The 22,752-nt window shown below is 40.1% G+C and overlaps 1 protein-coding gene, 1 long non-coding RNA gene and 2 pseudogenes across 13 annotated transcripts in view; 3 read left to right on the top strand and 1 right to left on the bottom strand.

Annotated features, from left to right (window-relative positions):
• The window catches only part of LOC131894475 (triadin-like), a 112,271-nt gene that overhangs the window by 13,333 nt on the left and 76,186 nt on the right, over positions 1 to 22,752 (top strand). For 7 of the 12 annotated variants that reach the window (XM_059244747.1, XM_059244752.1, XM_059244753.1 and 4 more), the window contains 10 exons: positions 593 to 629; positions 2,355 to 2,416; positions 6,285 to 6,318; positions 8,072 to 8,133; positions 10,526 to 10,562; positions 12,289 to 12,350; positions 16,217 to 16,250; positions 18,013 to 18,074; positions 20,467 to 20,503; positions 22,229 to 22,290. In XM_059244747.1, coding sequence (XP_059100730.1) covers positions 593 to 629; positions 2,355 to 2,416; positions 6,285 to 6,318; positions 8,072 to 8,133; positions 10,526 to 10,562; positions 12,289 to 12,350; positions 16,217 to 16,250; positions 18,013 to 18,074; positions 20,467 to 20,503; positions 22,229 to 22,290 — 489 coding nt within the window. The other 5 variants (XM_059244751.1, XM_059244754.1, XM_059244755.1 and 2 more) reach the window with 5 other exon arrangements.
• On the bottom strand, positions 1,668 to 16,085 carry LOC131894484 (uncharacterized). Its single transcript, XR_009374922.1, has 6 exons — positions 15,654 to 16,085; positions 14,717 to 14,786; positions 11,632 to 11,708; positions 5,722 to 5,911; positions 4,785 to 4,854; positions 1,668 to 1,775 (listed from the first exon to the last, which is right to left on the bottom strand). It is a non-coding gene; the product is annotated as an uncharacterized LOC131894484 (long non-coding RNA).
• Positions 3,199 to 4,875, top strand: LOC131894480 (branched-chain-amino-acid aminotransferase, cytosolic-like; annotated as a pseudogene).
• On the top strand, positions 13,118 to 14,807 carry LOC131894479 (branched-chain-amino-acid aminotransferase, cytosolic-like; annotated as a pseudogene).

The following is a 22,752-nucleotide window of genomic DNA, read 5'->3' as shown; positions in this document are numbered from 1 at the left end:
TAAACTGAACAATATCAGCTAAAAAGCTGAAGAAACTTCTTTGTGTTTGTGAAGGAAAAGAAAGAGGATTATACAGTTTAAGAAATTTTCCTTTTTGGTTTTTTATGTTATGTGACTAATCTTTTTGTTATGAAGCTCTGGCTGTCCTAGAACTCACAGAAATCTCTCTGGCTCTGCTGCCACCTTGTGTTAAGGGTGTGCACCACCACACCAAATCAAGAATTCTTTCTAGTTCTTTTAGCCCAGAGTCAAACAACAACAAGAAGCTATTTTGTGACTCAGTCAGTTTGAGGTCCTGAGTCTGGTAAGGATACTGCTCTCTCTGTCTGAGATTGTTTAGTTAGGATCATCACAGATCTGCACAGGAGTTTATTTTTAGGCTTTAATGCTTGATAGATTGCTCTCTCTTTGAGTTTAAATATACCGTGAATGGAAGCAAGAGCTCTCTGTGAATTAATTGCCTACAACTGAATGTTTACTCTAGAATAGTCTACACATTGATCTTAATGGAATTGATATTGATAATGAGTTTATTTCCATATATAAATATAATTTGTGGAATTATAATAAACCCATTTTTCTTTATCTTTAGAAGTGCAACACAGTACTGATCCAAAGCCTTTCTGCAAGTAAGATTTAAGAGATTTAACAGTACATTAACATTAGGGAAATTCAAAGATAAGAGACTAATTCCTGTTTGGTGTGCTCTGAGTTAGGTACTCTATACTGGATGCTTGCTGTGTCTTACAGTCCCTATGGTATTATGAATATAATTTTAGACTGAGAACTTGTTCATTTTTGTTCATATAGACACAAGTTTTACACTCAACTATCATTTCCCAAGCACTAACTCTCTGCTTTGGTAAAGGAACCTTTCGTGTTACTCACACTTATTAATATCAAATCGACTCTCCTTACTTATTCAAAAACATTCTGAAGTCAGCATTGAACCTAGACTTTCACTAGCAGTTATCATTTTTGACATCTTTTTTTTTTTTGACATCATCTTTCCTGAGAGCATACATGATTTGGGATCATTCTGAATTATCAGAAGGTATCAGAGGCAGCCAACATTTGACTTTCCTTCTCTGATACCAGAATTACATGCAAAGTCCCTTTGTATCAGGTATAGCACCCAATTTTCGATGGTGAAGACCCACTCCATCCTTTTCCCAGAAGAGCTCCATTCATCAATTGTTTCATCAGTGATCTGTTTTCCCCCATAATGAGTCCTATGAATCTCAAATCTTAACCACAACAAGACTACTAGTTATGTCTGTCTAAAGAGTTTTTTCCTTCCCTGTTATTTGGACATAAACACAGAGGTGAAAGCACATTTGTGTCCATGATCTGCTAGCCTAGACACTGCTTAGGTAGAGAATTTAACCTTCATTTCAAGCCAGTTCTGTCCTCGGTATAGTTGACTAGGTCCATAATAGAGGACATTGTTATCTTCTTTAATGGGGCTGTATATAATAAAACATCTGTTACATATTATTAAATAGCTGATTTACTCCAAGATTTACTCAAATCTCCAAGTTGGCAGAGTTAATTACCCATGTAATGATTCATAATTTTCTGGTAGCTACATTTCAAAGACACACCTTGAATGTTAAGTTCTACTTGGAATTCTAAATAGTTCCACAGCAAATAACAAAAACTATCCACCAGGTTTAATTTTTGTCTTCATGTTATTACCTTGTTTAGTCTTTGTAGAAATCCTTGCTTAGCACGTAAACAGCCAGATTGTGGTGCAGGATTCCCTCCTGAATGGGCTGTCAAGGAAAGGTTTGAGAGTTAGAGTGTTAGCAGAAGTGGGACTCTATTCCATGGTCTGCAAACCAAGCTCTTGGGAGGTAACACCACAGTCACTGAAATGCCAAAAGTATGACAAAGAAGGTGCTGTGGTGCTCTAAGGGCAAGGAATGGGGATGGAGTCAGGATATTAATTCCATTGAGCATGTGCCTATAGAACCACCAGTTACTGTAGCCATCGAACAAAGGCTGTGAAAGAACCAGTGTTTCTTCTGTCTGCCTGCCTCTGACTCTCTATCTCTCTTTCTCTCTGTCTCTCTGTCTCTAGCCCTCTCTCTGTCTCTCTGTTTCTCTCTGTCTCTCTGTGCTTTTGTTGAGGTATTTTTTTGTGGCTGAGTTCTTTCTTTTCTTCAACACAAGAAAAAGTTGTGAGGAAAGAGTCACCCACTACAGTCAAAATGTTGAAGAACTTATTAGTAGCTGTTTGTAAATTTATAGTGTAAGTTATGTTATGAACTGAAACAAAAACAAATTCAAATCATTGGGTAAATGTTTTTTTAAAATGGTTATTAAATTATCACTTTTAAAATCTGTCACAGTGAAGAAAGACATCCAGGAGAGCTACAATCGATACTTAAAAAGCCTGTCCAGATCAGTACAGGTAAGATTAATAGTGAATACTCTATTGGTCCTACCCTAATTAAAAAAAAGAGTAACAAGTTTGGTTTTTCCAGAAAAAAAAAAAGGCCAACGAAATCCAATATAAATGCAGTTATATTTTTTCTTAATTTGCTTCTTAACAGTTGTAGAATTTAAAATCTGTTAAGTTCTTTCTAAGAAATTACAGTCTCAAACCCTATCATCTGAAACATGTTTGTTTGTTTTTTAACATGAGCCATTGACGAATGTAATATTTTTGTATAAATATGAAAATGATGTTTAACCTAGTCCAAATATCCTCTATATCCACTTCATAGCAAGATGGCTCTGTTATAAAATAGATTGTTTTTCAGTTGTTATAGTAAACGCATCATTTTTTTTTGCTATGTATTATTATATAGCAATGTGATTATGTTTAAAACCAAAAATGCAATATCCAATTACCTTCATTAATTTTTGTGACTAGATGTAATTAGGATGATCAGATATTTTTCCATTCTGTAATTTCTCAATTTAGACGTATTAGACAATTGACATATTGTCTTACTGTTACCTTTAAGTATCTGCCACTTAATGTGAATGTGTCTTGAAACAGTATGTAATAGGCTCAAGGAATAACTTTTAAAAGTCAATGGATTTTGAATTTTGTAGGCAGTACAAAATGGATTGAACAGTGCCATTGTGAGCATTCTAGACAAGTGCGTTCCCTATTGGCCTGGTTGCCAGCACCTAGGGTATGATGACACATTGTTTATATGTTGTAAGACACACTTTCCGGCCAGTGCTTCTGGGCCCTCCATGTGCTTGCCCACAATCGCATGACTGCACGCACCCACGACAGGGAGATGCTGCAGCTTCTGCGCTCCTCCCTGTGCTGGGTGCTCGTCAGTGGCTCTCTGTTCGGACCTCCAGCGCCCGCCACGCGGAACAGCAGCCCTGGGTTTCACGAGGATTCGCTGTGCTCCACGTGTCGCCGCCGCGCCACGCATTCCCACGCGTCCGCAGCTTGCAGTTGCCTGCTTGCCCCGGGGAACTGCAACCCTGGCCCCCCAGGACTGCAGTAATGGATGCGCGGCACCCTTCGCTGGAGAATGAGGATCAGAAGTGGCTGAGACTTTTAGGGCCAAAGACCTTGTCATTACATCAGCCACTGTCTTGAAGGAAAAGCCAGACCCCGACTCTCTGGTGTTTGGAGCTACGTTCACCGACCACATGCTGACCGTAGAGTGGTCCTTGGCATCTGGATCGGAGAAACCTCACATTAAGCCTTTTGAAAACTTGTCTATACATCCTGATGCCTCAGTTTTACACTATGGCGTGGAACTGTATGAAGGCTTGAAGGCCTTTCGAGGAGTCCATAACAAGATCCGGTTGTTTCGGCCTGAACTCAACATGAAGAGAATGTGCCGATCTGCTCTGCGGGCCACTTTGCTGGTGTTTGACCAGGAGGAGCTTCTGGAATGCATTCGGCAGCTTATACAGATAGACCAAGAGTGAGTCCCCTATTCCACCTCTGCCAGTCTCTACATCCGCCCCACGTTTATCGGGACTGAGCAATCTCTTGGAGTCAAGAAGAAGCCATCCAGAGTCTTGCTCTTTGTGATCCTGAGCCCTCTGGGACCTTATTTTTCTAGCGGAACCTTTAATCCAGTGTCACTGTGGGCCAATCCAAAGTATGTCAGAGCCTGGCAAGGTGGAACTGGGGAGTGCAAGGTCGGCGGCAATTATGGTGCGTCCCCTTTGGCACAGTGCGAGGCAGCAGAGAATGACTGTCAGCAGGTCCTCTGGCTGTATGGCAAGGATGACCAGATAACTGAAGTGAGCACGATGAATCTGTTCTTCTACTGGATAAATGAAGATGGAGAGGAAGAGCTGGCGACACCTCCACTAGATGGCATCATTCTCCCAGGTGTGACCAGGCAGAGCATCATAGTTCTGGCACAACAGTGGGGTAAATTTAAGGTGTGTGAGAGATACCTCACCATGGATGACCTGACCCCTGCCCTGGAGGGGAAGAGAGTGAAGAAGATGTTTGGCTCAGGGACGGCCTGCGTCGTCTGCCCGGTTTCAGACATTCTCTACAAGGGCCAGATGCGGCACATTCCAACAACGGAGAATGGTCCCAAGCTTGCAAGCCACATCTTGGGAAAGTTGACTGATATCCAGTACGGAAGGGTGGAGAGCAACTGGACAACAGTGTTACCCTGATGGAAACCCCATTGGGTTGGTCATGTGCCACAGAAGACGGACCTCTGCCCTCAACCGTGACCACCTGTTAGTAGTTTTGCATATTGCAGTTGCAGAGTTCATGTTTTACCAAGTGGAGGTTTTTTCTTGAGCCACAGAAAATTGCCAATGCCAAATGTCACCTGTAAACGTGGTAGTAATTGCTTCCTGTAGCATTCTCTGGAAAGATGATGATAAATGCCTATCCTTGTCCTGAAAAAAAAAAAAAAAAAACAGATACACTTTCCAGAAAATATGCCACAGTAGCAGGAAAGTTGAGAAAACAACACTATTATCAAGTAGGCAACATTGACTACAGGGTCCTGGCCCACTGAGTCTGGACAAGATTCTAACAGTGGAGAGAATGCTACAGAATTTGTGCTTTCAGCGACTGTAACCACAGAATCTTTCACACCTATCTTGCCTTTGGAAGGCAAACCAGGGAGTGATAGTGTAGATGAATTGGAATGACCCTCTTCACATAAGAGATGAGGTGAAAAGTGGCAGCCAGTATTACTATAACATGGGTGACTTTCTTTATATTATTTCAACACGATATTATTGAACCTCCCTTGTGGTGATGGGGACTGACCAAGGCCTCCCACAAGCTGAATGTAGGCTCTACCACTGAGCTGCATTCTCAGTCCATTTACTGGTGGGACAAATGCTCACCTCAGTCATGGGCAGGGTCAAGGAAATGACACTGGACTTTTGCATACTGCAAATGAAGCCAACAAGAATTGATTTTCTTTCTTTTTGGAGGGCAGAGTGTTAGCATAGAGTGAAAGCTCAACTCATTGATGGTTTACACGTGGAAACATAAAAGTGTTTCATGTGAGATACTACTCCCTTGAAATGGCTGCTTTGCGCCCATGCTTCTTCCATGATTCTCTCACTGGAGATCCAGTTCAGGGTGCACAACTGCTAAGGGACAACCTTTCCAGTAGTTCTTACGGTGGGAGGTGATGGGAGCTGATGCTGAGCTCCTTTACACTGCACAGGCATGAGGGACTCTAGCTAGAATGGAGGGGCTTCTTAGCATCCTCCTCAGATGGGGACAAGGAGACAAAGCACACTGACCTCTCCGGAGTTTTGCCACACTGGCAGGTGGAAATTCTTCCCAAAGGTGTTTGTCCTTGGTCTGTTTGCATCTCCTATGTTCTGCTATGCTGCAGAGGGCAGTCACCATAGACTTAGCTTCCTTGTGTCTGGAAATTTCATCCTCAATGGAGCAAGTTAAACTCAATCCTTGGAGAAGCTCCTTTCACTCCTATACAAGATGAAAATATTCATAATTTCTAGCACCATTAGTCCACAGACAAAACAGCAACAGCAACAAGGTGCAGTTTGGGATACTGATCAGGTGTAGATGCCAGTTCCTCTGTCTGGTAGGGTCATAGGTATTTGCACAATTTGTTATGATTATTAACTTCTGGTAATGTTGTCTCTTTGCCTTTGAAATATACAGGAAAATGGAAATTAAGAGTTCTCCATATATTTATTGTATATAAATCAATATTCACATGAAAGACTATCCAGAAATGGTGTCAAAGTATATGTGGTAGCAAAATTTTAGCCTTGGCATTTAATAGTTGTATTTTTCTGCAGTTGTTTATAACACATTTTGTCTTTTTCTTTCATAGTGAATGCAGGAACTGAACAGAAGACTCCAATCAGGTAAGAGTATATGTGTTTTAAAATACACTGTATATCTGGAGATATCAAATTTGGAAATCACACTGTTTTCCTCTGTGTAAGTCAATTTCACCATCTTTATTCTTCCCTTATTCACAAGCTGAATAATTATTTGTAGAGCACACAATCTTGCAATTACTGATTACACCTGATGCAGTGTGAAATACTCTTAAGAATCCATGGCTAGAGAGATGGTTCAGTAGAGAAAGTGCTTGCCATGCGTGTGTCAGACTGGGAGTTTGGATGCCCAGAAGTCACATGAGGCCTGATGGTCTCATGTGCATCTGTAATCTTGAGGAACTTAGAGTGAGTTGGAAGGGAGACAGAGAATCCCCCAAATTTGACTCAATAATTATTTGGGGGTGTGCATTCATGGACAAGACACAGCAACAAAAATAAGGTTGAAGGTGAAGGTTGACCTTCCCCGCAGTTTGTACTCTAATTGCCAATCTATGCACCCTGGCATGCATGTATGTACCTGAAATCACATATGCATGCAAGTGCACTGCCCATAACATGCTATGCACATGTATTTAAAGTATCAGCTTCAGGTCATTCATTCAGATCACTAGTATGTTTGGGCCAAGTTATCTGTTGGCAGGAGTGTGAGTAACAAGGCAGGGTTCAAGACTCTCCCAGGCATTGCTGAAGATCTCTTCAGAATGGCCTTATGGACATGTTCTGCACAGACATAAAGAGCCTCTTCAATGAGTTCCACAATGGTGCTGAAAACCAAGGTCGGTGGAAGGTCGGAGAACAAAGAGGTTTATTATTACCAACAACAAGCCCTGAAGTCTGGAGTTCTGAACTGTAGTTTGGATAAAGTGGTGCTGAGGGGACAGCGTTGCTCCCCACTGTGCTATAAAGACTCAGTATTACAGAATTGCTTGTTGAGCATAAAAGTAGCCATTTGACAGCTTCATCATATACTTGTGAATAGACTATCAAAAAGCAGCTTTAAAGCACCAAAAATGTGGTGGCTTCTGAGAGTGCTGGCCCTTCAGTGCTTAGAGCTATGAATCAGTTTCATGTTCTACCCACCAACCTCTTGGGAGGGAGCATGAGACTCAGTGAAATACCTAAAAAGTTTCCTGATAGTGAAGGGACCATGGGTGTGGGAAAGGAATTAAACAGGAGCATTAAGTGCATTGAGCACACAAACAAAGTCAGCAGTTCCTGCAGCCATGGGAACAAAGTGTGTGGAAGAACCCCTGGCCCCTCCTGTGTGTGATCATTAATTCCTGCCCTCATGTCCAGTTCCACTTTGTTGTGTTCTTGTTTCTCTGAGGCACAAAGATGCATCATTAAGTTATTTGAGATCGTTCTGACTCTTTTTAATGTAGGTACTTATAGCTACTGATTTCTTTCTGAGTATGTCGTTCATTGCATACCAAAGATCTAGCATGGAATATTTTAAATTCATTCAATTTTAGAGAATTTAAAATTTCTTCTTAAAGCCTATGATGTATATAACTCATTGCTCAAACGGAGAAAAATCTGAGTTAAATGCCAGAGTTTTGCCAAAGGCTTTAATCTCAGAACTCAGGAGGCAGAATGCAGGCATATCTCTTTAAGTTCAAGGCTTACATGGTCCACATACTAGGTTTCAGGTCAGCTGGGCTACATAGTGAGATCCTATATCAGATAGGGACTCAAAAGTAAAGCATTTAGAGCACTTGCTAAATGTCTTTCATACTAATAGTACAATAATGATCAATTTTAACATATGTCACAGCAAAGGAACATCTGCCAAAGAGCCAGAACAGAGAAACAAAAAGCTTGTGAGAGTCAACACAGGTAAGATTTTTATAGTGAACTACTCTATCTGTTCCTAACTACCCTAAATAAAACAAATAAGAGTGAAAATTTTAACACCCCCAAAGGAGTTAAGGAAATAAAATATAAATGCAGTTATTTTGTTTTAAATTTTGTTTCCTAATATTCTGGAAATATCAGAATCAATTAAACATTTCTAAGCACTTTCAACCATGAAAATATACCGTCAAAAATGTTGCTCATTTGACTTGACACTGATACATGTACTGTCTTGGTATAAAGGAGAAAACTGTTTAACCTGGCAGGGGACCTCCATAAGCACACTAGCAAATTGGACTGTTATAAAAACTGATTTTTTTCTTTCAGATTTTATAACAAATGCTTCATCCTTTGTGCTGCATATGATTACAAACTTGAATGTTACTAAAACGTAATTATGTCACAAACTTAATAATCAGTCACTTTAATTAATTTCTTGCCTAATGAGGTAATTACAGTCATCTTGGTGTTTTATTTATCTTGCAATTTCTCACTTGAGATAGATTCCACACGCTTAATTAAGTTTATCTTTAGTCCTGTCCCATAGTAGACTGACAATGCTGAGTCATAGAAAGTGTAATAGACTTTAAGAAGACTGTCAATCCTTATATGTTCTTCTGTTCTTTGTTTCTTTCTTTGGTTTTGGGTTTTTGAAGTTCTGGGATTGAATGCATGGCCTTGTGAATATTCTAGGTTGCACCCTTCATATTTACTCGACCCTTATAACGTTTTCCCTTGAGTTTTGTTAAGTACATAAGGGTATGATAAAACATGGCTTACACACTGAAAAGCACAATTTCCAGAGAAACTTTGGACATGAAGGGAGAGTTGAGCCAATGACATCATTCTGTATGTCAAAGAATTAGCTGCATCTCCACTGAGTCTAGAGAGACTCTCTGACAGTGAAAGGAACACTGCAGAGTTTGTATTTCAACAACTGTCATCACAGTGTCTTTTATACCTAACTTGCCACTGTCAGCCACACTAGGTAGTAAATCCAAATGCCTTCTTCCCTTCAGAGGTAAGACAAAAAGTGTCAGTATTATGGTAATGCAGGTAAATTTCTAGTATCACGTTACTGTGAATTTTGTTGTTCTCTGCACTTATAGTGATGAGGGCTGACTGAGGGCTCCCACATGATAGGCGTAGGCTTTACCACTGAGCCACAGTCCCAGCCCATTTGATAGTGGGTCAGATGCCCTTCCTGAGTCATGGGGAATGCTAAGAAGGTACAGAAAGTTCCTCTTGAAACAAGACAAAAAGAGGAGTAATTTTCATTTATGAAAGACAAACTGTCAGTGTACAGTGAAAACTTGAGTGAGTTCCTATTTTGTGGACACAGACATGTAAATTGATTCCAGGTCAGCAGGAGACCCATGGGATGTGGTGCTCCACCCCACTGATGTTCCTGCTGCTCTCTCACTGTGAGATACAGCTCGCCATACATAACTACTTGAAGGATTCATTCCAACAACTGTTTTTATGGGAGATGACGGACACTGTAATGACCGTGTTTTAAGCTGCACATGAGTTTGTGAACAGAGCTGAAACTAAGGGGCCTCTTTCCCAAAAAGGATGAGGAGAGTAAGCACATTGTTCCCTCTTCAGCTTTTTGTAAAGGTCTTTGTCCCTGGTCCGTTTCTGTCCGCCGAATTCATCATGCTGCGAAGGACAGTTGCTGTACACCCAGCTTCCCGGGCTAGGGCTATTTACCTAAACTGAACAATATCAGCTAAAGGACAGTTGCTGTACACCCAGCTTCCCGTGCTGGGGCTTTTTACCTAAACTGAACAATATCAGCTAAAAAGCTGAAGAAACTTCTTTGTGTTTGTGAAGGAAAAGAAAGAGGATTATACAGTTTAAGAAATTTTCCTTTTTGGTTTTTTATGTTATGTGACTAATCTTTTTGTTATGAAGCTCTGGCTGTCCTAGAACTCACAGAAATCTCTCTGGCTCTGCTGCCACCTTGTGTTAAGGGTGTGCACCACCACACCAAATCAAGAATTCTTTCTAGTTCTTTTAGCCCAGAGTCAAACAACAACAAGAAGCTATTTTGTGACTCAGTCAGTTTGAGGTCCTGAGTCTGGTAAGGATACTGCTCTCTCTGTCTGAGATTGTTTAGTTAGGATCATCACAGATCTGCACAGGAGTTTATTTTTAGGCTTTAATGCTTGATAGATTGCTCTCTCTTTGAGTTTAAATATACCGTGAATGGAAGCAAGAGCTCTCTGTGAATTAATTGCCTACAACTGAATGTTTACTCTAGAATAGTCTACACATTGATCTTAATGGAATTGATATTGATAATGAGTTTATTTCCATATATAAATATAATTTGTGGAATTATAATAAACCCATTTTTCTTTATCTTTAGAAGTGCAACACAGTACTGATCCAAAGCCTTTCTGCAAGTAAGATTTAAGAGATTTAACAGTACATTAACATTAGGGAAATTCAAAGATAAGAGACTAATTCCTGTTTGGTGTGCTCTGAGTTAGGTACTCTATACTGGATGCTTGCTGTGTCTTACAGTCCCTATGGTATTATGAATATAATTTTAGACTGAGAACTTGTTCATTTTTGTTCATATAGACACAAGTTTTACACTCAACTATCATTTCCCAAGCACTAACTCTCTGCTTTGGTAAAGGAACCTTTCGTGTTACTCACACTTATTAATATCAAATCGACTCTCCTTACTTATTCAAAAACATTCTGAAGTCAGCATTGAACCTAGACTTTCACTAGCAGTTATCATTTTTGACATCTTTTTTTTTTTTGACATCATCTTTCCTGAGAGCATACATGATTTGGGATCATTCTGAATTATCAGAAGGTATCAGAGGCAGCCAACATTTGACTTTCCTTCTCTGATACCAGAATTACATGCAAAGTCCCTTTGTATCAGGTATAGCACCCAATTTTCGATGGTGAAGACCCACTCCATCCTTTTCCCAGAAGAGCTCCATTCATCAATTGTTTCATCAGTGATCTGTTTTCCCCCATAATGAGTCCTATGAATCTCAAATCTTAACCACAACAAGACTACTAGTTATGTCTGTCTAAAGAGTTTTTTCCTTCCCTGTTATTTGGACATAAACACAGAGGTGAAAGCACATTTGTGTCCATGATCTGCTAGCCTAGACACTGCTTAGGTAGAGAATTTAACCTTCATTTCAAGCCAGTTCTGTCCTCGGTATAGTTGACTAGGTCCATAATAGAGGACATTGTTATCTTCTTTAATGGGGCTGTATATAATAAAACATCTGTTACATATTATTAAATAGCTGATTTACTCCAAGATTTACTCAAATCCCCAAGTTGGCAGAGTTAATTACCCATGTAATGATTCATAATTTTCTGGTAGCTACATTTCAAAGACACACCTTGAATGTTAAGTTCTACTTGGAATTCTAAATAGCTCCACAGCAAATAACAAAAACTATCCACCAGGTTTAATTTTTGTCTTCATGTTATTACCTTGTTTAGTCTTTGTAGAAATCCTTGCTTAGCACGTAAACAGCCAGATTGTGGTGCAGGATTCCCTCCTGAATGGGCTGTCAAGGAAAGGTTTGAGAGTTAGAGTGTTAGCAGAAGTGGGACTCTATTCCATGGTCTGCAAACCAAGCTCTTGGGAGGTAACACCACAGTCACTGAAATGCCAAAAGTATGACAAAGAAGGTGCTGTGGTGCTCTAAGGGCAAGGAATGGGGATGGAGTCAGGATATTAATTCCATTGAGCATGTGACTATAGAACCACCAGTTACTGTAGCCATCGAACAAAGGCTGTGAAAGAACCAGTGTTTCTTCTGTCTACCTGCCTCTGACTCTCTGTCTCTCTTTCTCTCTGTCTCTCTGTCTCTAGCCCTCTCTCTGTCTCTCTGTTTCTCTCTGTCTCTCTGTGCTTTTGTTGAGGTATTTTTTTGTGGCTGAGTTCTTTCTTTTCTTCAACACAAGAAAAAGTTGTGAGGAAAGAGTCACCCACTACAGTCAAAATGTTGAAGAACTTATTAGTAGCTGTTTGTAAATTTATAGTGTAAGTTATGTTATGAACTGAAACAACAACAAATTCAAATCATTGGGTAAATGTTTTTTTTTAAATGGTTATTAAATTATCACTTTTAAAATCTGTCACAGTGAAGAAAGACATCCAGGAGAGCTACAATCGATACTTAAAAAGCCTGTCCAGATCAGTACAGGTAAGATTAATAGTGAATACTCTATTGGTCCTACCCTAATTGAAAAAAAGAGTAACAAGTTTGTTTTTTCCAGAAAAAAAAAAGGCCAACGAAATCCAATATAAATGCAGTTATATTTTTTCTTAATTTGCTTCTTAACAGTTGTAGAATTTAAAATCTGTTAAGTTCTTTCTAAGAAATTACAGTCTCAAACCCTATCATCTGAAACATGTTTGTTTGTTTTTTAACATGAGCCATTGACGAATGTAATATTTTTGTATAAATATGAAAATGATGTTTAACCTAGTCCAAATGTCCTCTATATCCACTTCATAGCAAGATGGCTCTGTTATAAAATGGATTGTTTTTCAGTTGTTATAGTAAACGCATCATTTTTTTTGCTATGTATTATTATATAGCAATGTGATTATGTTTAAAACCAAAAATGCAATATCCAATTACCTTCATTAATTTTTGTGACTAGATGTAATTAGGATGATCAGATATTTTTCCATTCTGTAATTTCTCAATTTAGACGTATTAGACAATTGACATATTGTCTTACTGTTACCTTTAAGTATCTGCCACTTAATGTGAATGTGTCTTGAAACAGTATGTAATAGGCTCAAGGAATAACTTTTAAAAGTCAATGGATTTTGAATTTTGTAGGCAGTACAAAATGGATTGAACAGTGCCATTGTGAGCATTCTAGACAGGTGCTTTCCCTATTGGCTATGTTGCCAGCACCTAGGGTATGATGACACATTGTTTATATGTTGTAAGACACACTTTCCGGCCAGTGCTTCTGGGCCCTCCATGTGCTTGCCCACAATCGCATGACTGCACGCACCCACGACAGGGAGATGCTGCAGCTTCTGCGCTCCTCCCTGTGCTGGGTGCTCGTCAGTGGCTCTCTGTTCGGACCTCCAGCGCCCGCCACGCGGAACAGCAGCCCTGGGTTTCACGAGGATTCGCTGTGCACCACGTGTCGCCGCCGCGCCACGCATTCCCACGCGTCCGCAGCTTGCCGTGGCCTGCTTGCCCCGGGGAACTGCAACCCTGGCCCCCCAGGACTGCAGTAATGGATGCGCGGCACCCTTCGCTGGAGAATGAGGATCAGAAGTGGCTGAGACTTTTAGGGCCAAAGACCTTGTCATTACATCAGCCACTGTCTTGAAGGAAAAGCCAGACCCCGACTCTCTGGTGTTTGGAGCTACGTTCACCGACCACATGCTGACCGTAGAGTGGTCCTTGGCATCTGGATCGGAGAAACCTCACATTAAGCCTTTTGAAAACTTGTCTATACATCCTGATGCCTCAGTTTTACACTATGGCGTGGAACTGTATGAAGGCTTGAAGGCCTTTCGAGGAGTCCATAACAAGATCCGGTTGTTTCGGCCTGAACTCAACATGAAGAGAATGTGCCGATCTGCTCTGCGGGCCACTTTGCTGGTGTTTGACCAGGAGGAGCTTCTGGAATGCATTCGGCAGCTTATACAGATAGACCAAGAGTGAGTCCCCTATTCCACCTCTGCCAGTCTCTACATCCGCCCCACGTTTATCGGGACTGAGCAATCTCTTGGAGTCAAGAAGAAGCCATCCAGAGTCTTGCTCTTTGTGATCCTGAGCCCTCTGGGACCTTATTTTTCTAGCGGAACCTTTAATCCAGTGTCACTGTGGGCCAATCCAAAGTATGTCAGAGCCTGGCAAGGTGGAACTGGGGAGTGCAAGGTCGGCGGCAATTATGGTGCGTCCCCTTTGGCACAGTGCGAGGCAGCAGAGAATGACTGTCAGCAGGTCCTCTGGCTGTATGGCAAGGATGACCAGATAACTGAAGTGAGCACGATGAATCTGTTCTTCTACTGGATAAATGAAGATGGAGAGGAAGAGCTGGCGACACCTCCACTAGATGGCATCATTCTCCCAGGTGTGACCAGGCAGAGCATCATAGTTCTGGCACAACAGTGGGGTAAATTTAAGGTGTGTGAGAGATACCTCACCATGGATGACCTGACCCCTGCCCTGGAGGGGAAGAGAGTGAAGAAGATGTTTGGCTCAGGGACGGCCTGCGTCGTCTGCCCGGTTTCAGACATTCTCTACAAGGGCCAGATGCGGCACATTCCAACAACGGAGAATGGTCCCAAGCTTGCAAGCCACATCTTGGGAAAGTTGACTGATATCCAGTACGGAAGGGTGGAGAGCAACTGGACAACAGTGTTACCCTGATGGAAACCCCATTGGGTTGGTCATGTGCCACAGAAGACGGACCTCTGCCCTCAACCGTGACCACCTGTTAGTAGTTTTGCATATTGCAGTTGCAGAGTTCATGTTTTACCAAGTGGAGGTTTTTTCTTGAGCCACAGAAAATTGCCAATGCCAAATGTCACCTGTAAACGTGGTAGTAATTGCTTCCTGTAGCATTCTCTGGAAAGATGATGATAAATGCCTATCCTTGTCCTGAAAAAAAAAAAAAAAAAACAGATACACTTTCCAGAAAATATGCCACAGTAGCAGGAAAGTTGAGAAAACAACACTATTATCAAGTAGGCAACATTGACTACAGGGTCCTGGCCCACTGAGTCTGGACAAGATTCTAACAGTGGAGAGAATGCTACAGAATTTGTGCTTTCAGCGACTGTAACCACAGAATCTTTCACACCTATCTTGCCTTTGGAAGGCAAACCAGGGAGTGATAGTGTAGATGAATTGGAATGACCCTCTTCACATAAGAGATGAGGTGAAAAGTGGCAGCCAGTATTACTATAACATGGGTGACTTTCTTTATATTATTTCAACACGATATTATTGAACCTCCCTTGTGGTGATGGGGACTGACCAAGGCCTCCCACAAGCTGAATGTAGGCTCTACCACTGAGCTGCATTCTCAGTCCATTTACTGGTGGGACAAATGCTCACCTCAGTCATGGGCAGGGTCAAGGAAATGACACTGGACTTTTGCATACTGCAAATGAAGCCAACAAGAATTGATTTTCTTTCTTTTTGGAGGGCAGAGTGTTAGCATAGAGTGAAAGCTCAACTCATTGATGGTTTACACGTGGAAACATAAAAGTGTTTCATGTGAGATACTACTCCCTTGAAATGGCTGCTTTGCGCCCATGCTTCTTCCATGATTCTCTCACTGGAGATCCAGTTCAGGGTGCACAACTGCTAAGGGACAACCTTTCCAGTAGTTCTTACGGTGGGAGGTGATGGGAGCTGATGCTGAGCTCCTTTACACTGCACAGGCATGAGGGACTCTAGCTAGAATGGAGGGGCTTCTTAGCATCCTCCTCAGATGGGGACAAGGAGACAAAGCACACTGACCTCTCCGGAGTTTTGCCACACTGGCAGGTGGAAATTCTTCCCAAAGGTGTTTGTCCTTGGTCTGTTTGCATCTCCTATGTTCTGCTATGCTGCAGAGGGCAGTCACCATAGACTTAGCTTCCTTGTGTCTGGAATTTTCATCCTCAATGGAGCAAGTTAAACTCAATCCTTGGAGAAGCTCCTTTCACTCCTATACAAGATGAAAATATTCATAATTTCTAGCACCATTAGTCTACAGACAAAACAGCAACAGCAACAAGGTGCAGTTTGGGATACTGATCAGGTGTAGATGCCAGTTCCTCTGTCTGGTAGGGTCATAGGTATTTGCACAATTTGTTATGATTATTAACTTCTGGTAATGTTGTCTCTTTGCCTTTGAAATATACAGGAAAATGGAAATTAAGAGTTCTCCATATATTTATTGTATATAAATCAATATTCACATGAAAGACTATCCAGAAATGGTGTCAAAGTATATGTGGTAGCAAAATTTTAGCCTTGGCATTTAATAGTTGTATTTTTCTGCAGTTGTTTATAACACATTTTGTCTTTTTCTTTCATAGTGAATGCAGGAACTGAACAGAAGACTCCAATCAGGTAAGAGTATATGTGTTTTAAAATACACTGTATATCTGGAGATATCAAATTTGGAAATCACACTGTTTTCCTCTGTGTAAGTCAATTTCACCATCTTTATTCTTCCCTTATTCACAAGCTGAATAATTATTTGTAGAGCACACAATCTTGCAATTACTGATTACACCTGATGCAGTGTGAAATACTCTTAAGAATCCATGGCTAGAGAGATGGTTCAGTAGAGAAAGTGCTTGCCATGCGTGTGTCAGACTGGGAGTTTGGATGCCCAGAAGTCACATGAGGCCTGATGGTCTCATGTGCATCTGTAATCTTGAGGAACTTAGAGTGAGTTGGAAGGGAGACAGAGAATCCCCCAAATTTGACTCAATAATTATTTGGGGGTGTGCATTCATGGACAAGACACAGCAACAAAAAAAAGGTTGAAGGTGAAGGTTGACCTTCCCCGCAGTTTGTACTCTAATTGCCAATCTATGCACCCTGGCATGCATGTATGTACCTGAAATCACATATGCATGCAAGTGCACTGCCCATAACATGCTATGCACATGTATTTAAAGTATCAGCTTCAGGTCATTCATTCAGATCACTAGTATGTTTGGGCCAAGTTATCTGTTGGCAGGAGTGTGAGTAACAAGGCAGGGTTCAAGACTCTCCCAGGCATTGCTGAAGATCTCTTCAGAATGGCCTTATGGACATGTTCTGCACAGACATAAAGAGCCTCCTCAATGAGTTCCACAATGGTGCTGAAAACCAAGGTCGGTGGAAGGTCGGAGAACAAAGAGGTTTATTATTACCAACAACAAGCCCTGAAGTCTGGAGTTCTGAACTGTAGTTTGGATAAAGTGGTGCTGAGGGGACAGCGTTGCTCCCCACTGTGCTATAAAGACTCAGTATTACAGAATTGCTTGTTGAGCATAAAAGTAGCCATTTGACAGCTTCATCATATACTTGTGAATAGACTATCAAAAAGCAGCTTTAAAGCACCAAAAATGTGGTGGCTTCTGAGAGTGCTGGCCCTTCAGTGCTTAGAGCTATGAATCAGTTTCATGTTCTACCCACCAACCTCTTGGGAGGGAGCATGAGACTCAGTGAAATACCTAAAAAGTTTCCTGATAGTGAAGGGACCATGGTGCTCTAGGGTGTGGGAAAGGAATTAAACAGGAGCATTAAGTGCATTGAGCACACAAACAAAGTCAGCAGTTCCTGCAGCCATGGGAACAAAGTGTGTGGAAGAACCCCTGGCCCCTCCTGTGTGTGATCATTAATTCCTGCCCTCATGTCCAGTTCCACTTTGTTGTGTTCTTGTTTCTCTGAGGCACAAAGATGCATCATTAAGTTATTTGAGATCGTTCTGACTCTTTTTAATGTAGGTACTTATAGCTACTGATTTCTTTCTGAGTATGTCGTTCATTGCATACCAAAGATCTAGCATGGAATATTTTAAATTCATTCAATTTTAGAGAATTTAAAATTTCTTCTTAAAGCCTATGATGTATATAACTCATTGCTCAAACGGAGAAAAATCTGAGTTAAATGCCAGAGTTTTGCCAAAGGCTTTAATCTCAGAACTCAGGAGGCAGAATGCAGGCATATCTCTTTAAGTTCAAGGCTTACATGGTCCACATACTAGGTTTCAGGTCAGCTGGGCTACATAGTGAGATCCTATATCAGATAGGGACTCAAAAGTAAAGCATTTAGAGCACTTGCTAAATGTCTTTCATACTAATAGTACAATAATGATCAATTTTAACATATGTCACAGCAAAGGAACATCTGCCAAAGAGCCAGAACAGAGAAACAAAAAGCTTGTGAGAGTCAACACAGGTAAGATTTTTATAGTGAACTACTCTATCTGTTCCTAACTACCCTAAATAAAACAAATAAGAGTGAAAATTTTAACACCCCCAAAGGAGTTAAGGAAATAAAATATAAATGCAGTTATTTTGTTTTAAATTTTGTTTCCTAATATTCTGGAAATATCAGAATCAATTAAACATTTCTAAGCACTTTCAACCATGAAAATATACCGTCAAAAATGTTGCTCATTTGACTTGACACTGATACATGTACTGTCTTGGTATAAAGGAGAAAACTGTTTAACCTGGCAGGGGACCTCCATAAGCACACTAGCAAATTGGACTGTTATAAAAACTGATTTTTTTCTTTCAGATTTTATAACAAATGCTTCATCCTTTGTGCTGCATATGATTACAAACTTGAATGTTACTAAAACGTAATTATGTCACAAACTTAATAATCAGTCACTTTAATTAATTTCTTGCCTAATGAGGTAATTACAGTCATCTTGGTGTTTTATTTATCTTGCAATTTCTCACTTGAGATAGATTCCACACGCTTAATTAAGTTTATCTTTAGTCCTGTCCCATAGTAGACTGACAATGCTGAGTCATAGAAAGTGTAATAGACTTTAAGAAGACTGTCAATCCTTATATGTTCTTCTGTTCTTTGTTTCTTTCTTTGGTTTTGGGTTTTTGAAGTTCTGGGATTGAATGCATGGCCTTGTGAATATTCTAGGTTGCACCCTTCATATTTACTCGACCCTTATAACGTTTTCCCTTGAGTTTTGTTAAGTACATAAGGGTATGATAAAACATGACTTACACACTGAAAAGCACAATTTCCAGAGAAACTTTGGACATGAAGGGAGAGTTGAGCCAATGACATCATTCTGTATGTCAAAGAATTAGCTGCATCTCCACTGAGTCTAGAGAGACTCTCTGACAGTGAAAGGAACACTGCAGAGTTTGTATTTCAACAACTGTCATCACAGTGTCTTTTATACCTAACTTGCCACTGTCAGCCACACTAGGTAGTAAATCCAAATGCCTTCTTCTCTTCAGAGGTAAGACAAAAAGTGTCAGTATTATGGTAATGCAGGTAAATTTCTAGTATCACGTTACTGTGAATTTTGTTGTTCTCTGCACTTATAGTGATGAGGGCTGACTGAGGGCTCCCACATGATAGGCGTAGGCTTTACCACTGAGCCACAGTCCCAGCCCATTTGATAGTGGGTCAGATGCCCTTCCTGAGTCATGGGGAATGCTAAGAAGGTACAGAAAGTTCCTCTTGAAACAAGACAAAAAGAGGAGTAATTTTCATTTATGAAAGACAAACTGTCAGTGTACAGTGAAAACTTGAGTGAGTTCCTATTTTGTGGACACAGACATGTAAATTGATTCCAGGTCAGCAGGAGACCCATGGGATGTGGTGCTCCACCCCACTGATGTTCCTGCTGCTCTCTCACTGTGAGATACAGCTCGCCATACATAACTACTTGAAGGATTCATTCCAACAACTGTTTTTATGGGAGATGACGGACACTGTAATGACCGTGTTTTAAGCTGCACATGAGTTTGTGAACAGAGCTGAAACTAAGGGGCCTCTTTCCCAAAAAGGATGAGGAGAGTAAGCACATTGTTCCCTCTTCAGCTTTTTGTAAAGGTCTTTGTCCCTGGTCCGTTTCTGTCCGCCGAATTCATCATGCTGCGAAGGACAGTTGCTGTACACCCAGCTTCCCGGGCTAGGGCTATTTACCTAAACTGAACAATATCAGCTAAAGGACAGTTGCTGTACACCCAGCTTCCCGTGCTGGGGCTTTTTACCTAAACTGAACAATATCAGCTAAAAAGCTGAAGAAACTTCTTTGTGTTTGTGAAGGAAAAGAAAGAGGATTATACAGTTTAAGAAATTTTCCTTTTTGGTTTTTTATGTTATGTGACTAATCTTTTTGTTATGAAGCTCTGGCTGTCCTAGAACTCACAGAAATCTCTCTGGCTCTGCTGCCACCTTGTGTTAAGGGTGTGCACCACCACACCAAATCAAGAATTCTTTCTAGTTCTTTTAGCCCAGAGTCAAACAACAACAAGAAGCTATTTTGTGACTCAGTCAGTTTGAGGTCCTGAGTCTGGTAAGGATACTGCTCTCTCTGTCTGAGATTGTTTAGTTAGGATCATCACAGATCTGCACAGGAGTTTATTTTTAGGCTTTAATGCTTGATAGATTGCTCTCTCTTTGAGTTTAAATATACCGTGAATGGAAGCAAGAGCTCTCTGTGAATTAATTGCCTACAACTGAATGTTTACTCTAGAATAGTCTACACATTGATCTTAATGGAATTGATATTGATAATGAGTTTATTTCCATATATAAATATAATTTGTGGAATTATAATAAACCCATTTTTCTTTATCTTTAGAAGTGCAACACAGTACTGATCCAAAGCCTTTCTGCAAGTAAGATTTAAGAGATTTAACAGTACATTAACATTAGGGAAATTCAAAGATAAGAGACTAATTCCTGTTTGGTGTGCTCTGAGTTAGGTACTCTATACTGGATGCTTGCTGTGTCTTACAGTCCCTATGGTATTATGAATATAATTTTAGACTGAGAACTTGTTCATTTTTGTTCATATAGACACAAGTTTTACACTCAACTATCATTTCCCAAGCACTAACTCTCTGCTTTGGTAAAGGAACCTTTCGTGTTACTCACACTTATTAATATCAAATCGACTCTCCTTACTTATTCAAAAACATTCTGAAGTCAGCATTGAACCTAGACTTTCACTAGCAGTTATCATTTTTGACATCTTTTTTTTTTTTGACATCATCTTTCCTGAGAGCATACATGATTTGGGATCATTCTGAATTATCAGAAGGTATCAGAGGCAGCCAACATTTGACTTTCCTTCTCTGATACCAGAATTACATGCAAAGTCCCTTTGTATCAGGTATAGCACCCAATTTTCGATGGTGAAGACCCACTCCATCCTTTTCCCAGAAGAGCTCCATTCATCAATTGTTTCATCAGTGATCTGTTTTCCCCCATAATGAGTCCTATGAATCTCAAATCTTAACCACAACAAGACTACTAGTTATGTCTGTCTAAAGAGTTTTTTCCTTCCCTGTTATTTGGACATAAACACAGAGGTGAAAGCACATTTGTGTCCATGATCTGCTAGCCTAGACACTGCTTAGGTAGAGAATTTAACCTTCATTTCAAGCCAGTTCTGTCCTCGGTATAGTTGACTAGGTCCATAATAGAGGACATTGTTATCTTCTTTAATGGGGCTGTATATAATAAAACATCTGTTACATATTATTAAATAGCTGATTTACTCCAAGATTTACTCAAATCTCCAAGTTGGCAGAGTTAATTACCCATGTAATGATTCATAATTTTCTGGTAGCTACATTTCAAAGACACACCTTGAATGTTAAGTTCTACTTGGAATTCTAAATAGTTCCACAGCAAATAACAAAAACTATCCACCAGGTTTAATTTTTGTCTTCATGTTATTACCTTGTTTAGTCTTTGTAGAAATCCTTGCTTAGCACGTAAACAGCCAGATTGTGGTGCAGGATTCCCTCCTGAATGGGCTGTCAAGGAAAGGTTTGAGAGTTAGAGTGTTAGCAGAAGTGGGACTCTATTCCATGGTCTGCAAACCAAGCTCTTGGGAGGTAACACCACAGTCACTGAAATGCCAAAAGTATGACAAAGAAGGTGCTGTGGTGCTCTAAGGGCAAGGAATGGGGATGGAGTCAGGATATTAATTCCATTGAGCATGTGCCTATAGAACCACCAGTTACTGTAGCCATCGAACAAAGGCTGTGAAAGAACCAGTGTTTCTTCTGTCTGCCTGCCTCTGACTCTCTATCTCTCTTTCTCTCTGTCTCTCTGTCTCTAGCCCTCTCTCTGTCTCTCTGTTTCTCTCTGTCTCTCTGTGCTTTTGTTGAGGTATTTTTTTGTGGCTGAGTTCTTTCTTTTCTTCAACACAAGAAAAAGTTGTGAGGAAAGAGTCACCCACTACAGTCAAAATGTTGAAGAACTTATTAGTAGCTGTTTGTAAATTTATAGTGTAAGTTATGTTATGAACTGAAACAAAAACAAATTCAAATCATTGGGTAAATGTTTTTTTAAAATGGTTATTAAATTATCACTTTTAAAATCTGTCACAGTGAAGAAAGACATCCAGGAGAGCTACAATCGATACTTAAAAAGCCTGTCCAGATCAGTACAGGTAAGATTAATAGTGAATACTCTATTGGTCCTACCCTAATTAAAAAAAAGAGTAACAAGTTTGGTTTTTCCAGAAAAAAAAAAAGGCCAACGAAATCCAATATAAATGCAGTTATATTTTTTCTTAATTTGCTTCTTAACAGTTGTAGAATTTAAAATCTGTTAAGTTCTTTCTAAGAAATTACAGTCTCAAACCCTATCATCTGAAACATGTTTGTTTGTTTTTTAACATGAGCCATTGACGAATGTAATATTTTTGTATAAATATGAAAATGATGTTTAACCTAGTCCAAATATCCTCTATATCCACTTCATAGCAAGATGGCTCTGTTATAAAATAGATTGTTTTTCAGTTGTTATAGTAAACGCATCATTTTTTTTTGCTATGTATTATTATATAGCAATGTGATTATGTTTAAAACCAAAAATGCAATATCCAATTACCTTCATTAATTTTTGTGAC

This window comes from Peromyscus eremicus, chromosome 17 (genome assembly GCF_949786415.1).
Source record: "Peromyscus eremicus chromosome 17, PerEre_H2_v1, whole genome shotgun sequence".
Lineage (NCBI taxonomy): Eukaryota > Metazoa > Chordata > Mammalia > Rodentia > Cricetidae > Peromyscus > Peromyscus eremicus.
This window is presented reverse-complemented; position numbering and strand designations above follow the sequence as displayed.